This window comes from Formica exsecta, unplaced genomic scaffold (genome assembly GCF_003651465.1).
Source record: "Formica exsecta isolate Colony F162 unplaced genomic scaffold, ASM365146v1 scaffold862, whole genome shotgun sequence".
NCBI lineage: Eukaryota > Metazoa > Arthropoda > Insecta > Hymenoptera > Formicidae > Formica > Formica exsecta.
Genome location: NW_021853634.1, coordinates 21377 through 22327, shown reverse-complemented (window position 1 = coordinate 22327; position 951 = coordinate 21377). Strand labels below are relative to the sequence as shown.

At 39.2% G+C, this 951-nt stretch overlaps 1 protein-coding gene across 1 annotated transcript; it reads right to left on the bottom strand.

Moving 5' to 3' along the window:
• LOC115244766 (cellular nucleic acid-binding protein-like) lies at positions 1-717 on the bottom strand. The gene has a single exon (XM_029822692.1). The coding sequence runs from the start codon at positions 715-717 to the stop codon at positions 1-3; it is 717 nt and encodes a 238-aa protein (XP_029678552.1).
• Between the last annotated feature and the right edge of the window lie 234 nt (positions 718-951).

Sequence of the window (951 nt, the reverse complement as noted above, 5' to 3'; positions counted from 1 at the left end):
CTACTTGGCTACCTGAGTTTTGGACGGGTGCGGCTCTCGTTCGGACCCCTGCTGTGCACCCGACGTCGAGGGGCCGTTGTAGTTTCCCTGATTATTTTCCTTTTTTCGAAAGTTACTGGCATGGCGTAATTGACAATTTTCGAGAAGATGACCTTGCTCCTTGCAATAGCGGCAGAATAAAGAATTCCTAGATCCCGTTTGCTGGTTTAGTTTTGATCGACAATCTTTAGCAATGTGTCCAAAGTTGTTGCAAATTTGACAAGTTACGCGAGTTTTATTTCCCGCATAACGTTGTTCGTTCTGTTTCTTCCAACAATTATTTGCAGAATGGCCGGGTCTTTCGCACCATTGACAAATTACCGAGATTTTATTGTTATTAGTTGTATTATTCTGTCGGCAAGATTTTGCATCATGACCGGATTTTAAGCATAATTGGCAAGTTATTAATTTCCCTTGAACTACGTTTACTGGTCGGCGTTGCTGTGGATCGCGAAAGCGGCATTTCTCTGCTCCATGCCCACGTTTTTTACAAATTTGACATACTAATATCGCGGTTCCTAAATCAATTTGGTTGTTAACTTGTTGAGATGTTTGTAAATATTTCTTGCAGTTACTGCCTACGTGCCCTTCTTTATAACAGATTTGACAAATTTCTTTTAGACTGTTAGTTTTCTGTCTACCTGAACTGTTATCTATTCCCTGTCGTAAATCTGTCATTTCTCGGAGCTCTCTCTCTATCCTTAAAGCATCGGCTGCAGTTTCTTGTACATTTAATAAATTTCTTGCAACTCGTTGTTCAATCTCTGGTTTTAACCCTCTAATAAAGCACTTGCACATGTCCTTTTCTAATGATGCTTTAATATTTTGGTCAGACGACACGTTTCCCGAACTTCTATATGTTTCTAAAATTTGTTTTCCAAGAATCTTTACTCTATTTGCATAAGTAATTAC

Coding starts and splice junctions, on each gene's coding strand:
- LOC115244766 (XM_029822692.1), bottom strand. CDS start 717: ATGACAGATTTACGACAGGGAATAGATAACAGTTCAGGTAGACAGAAA.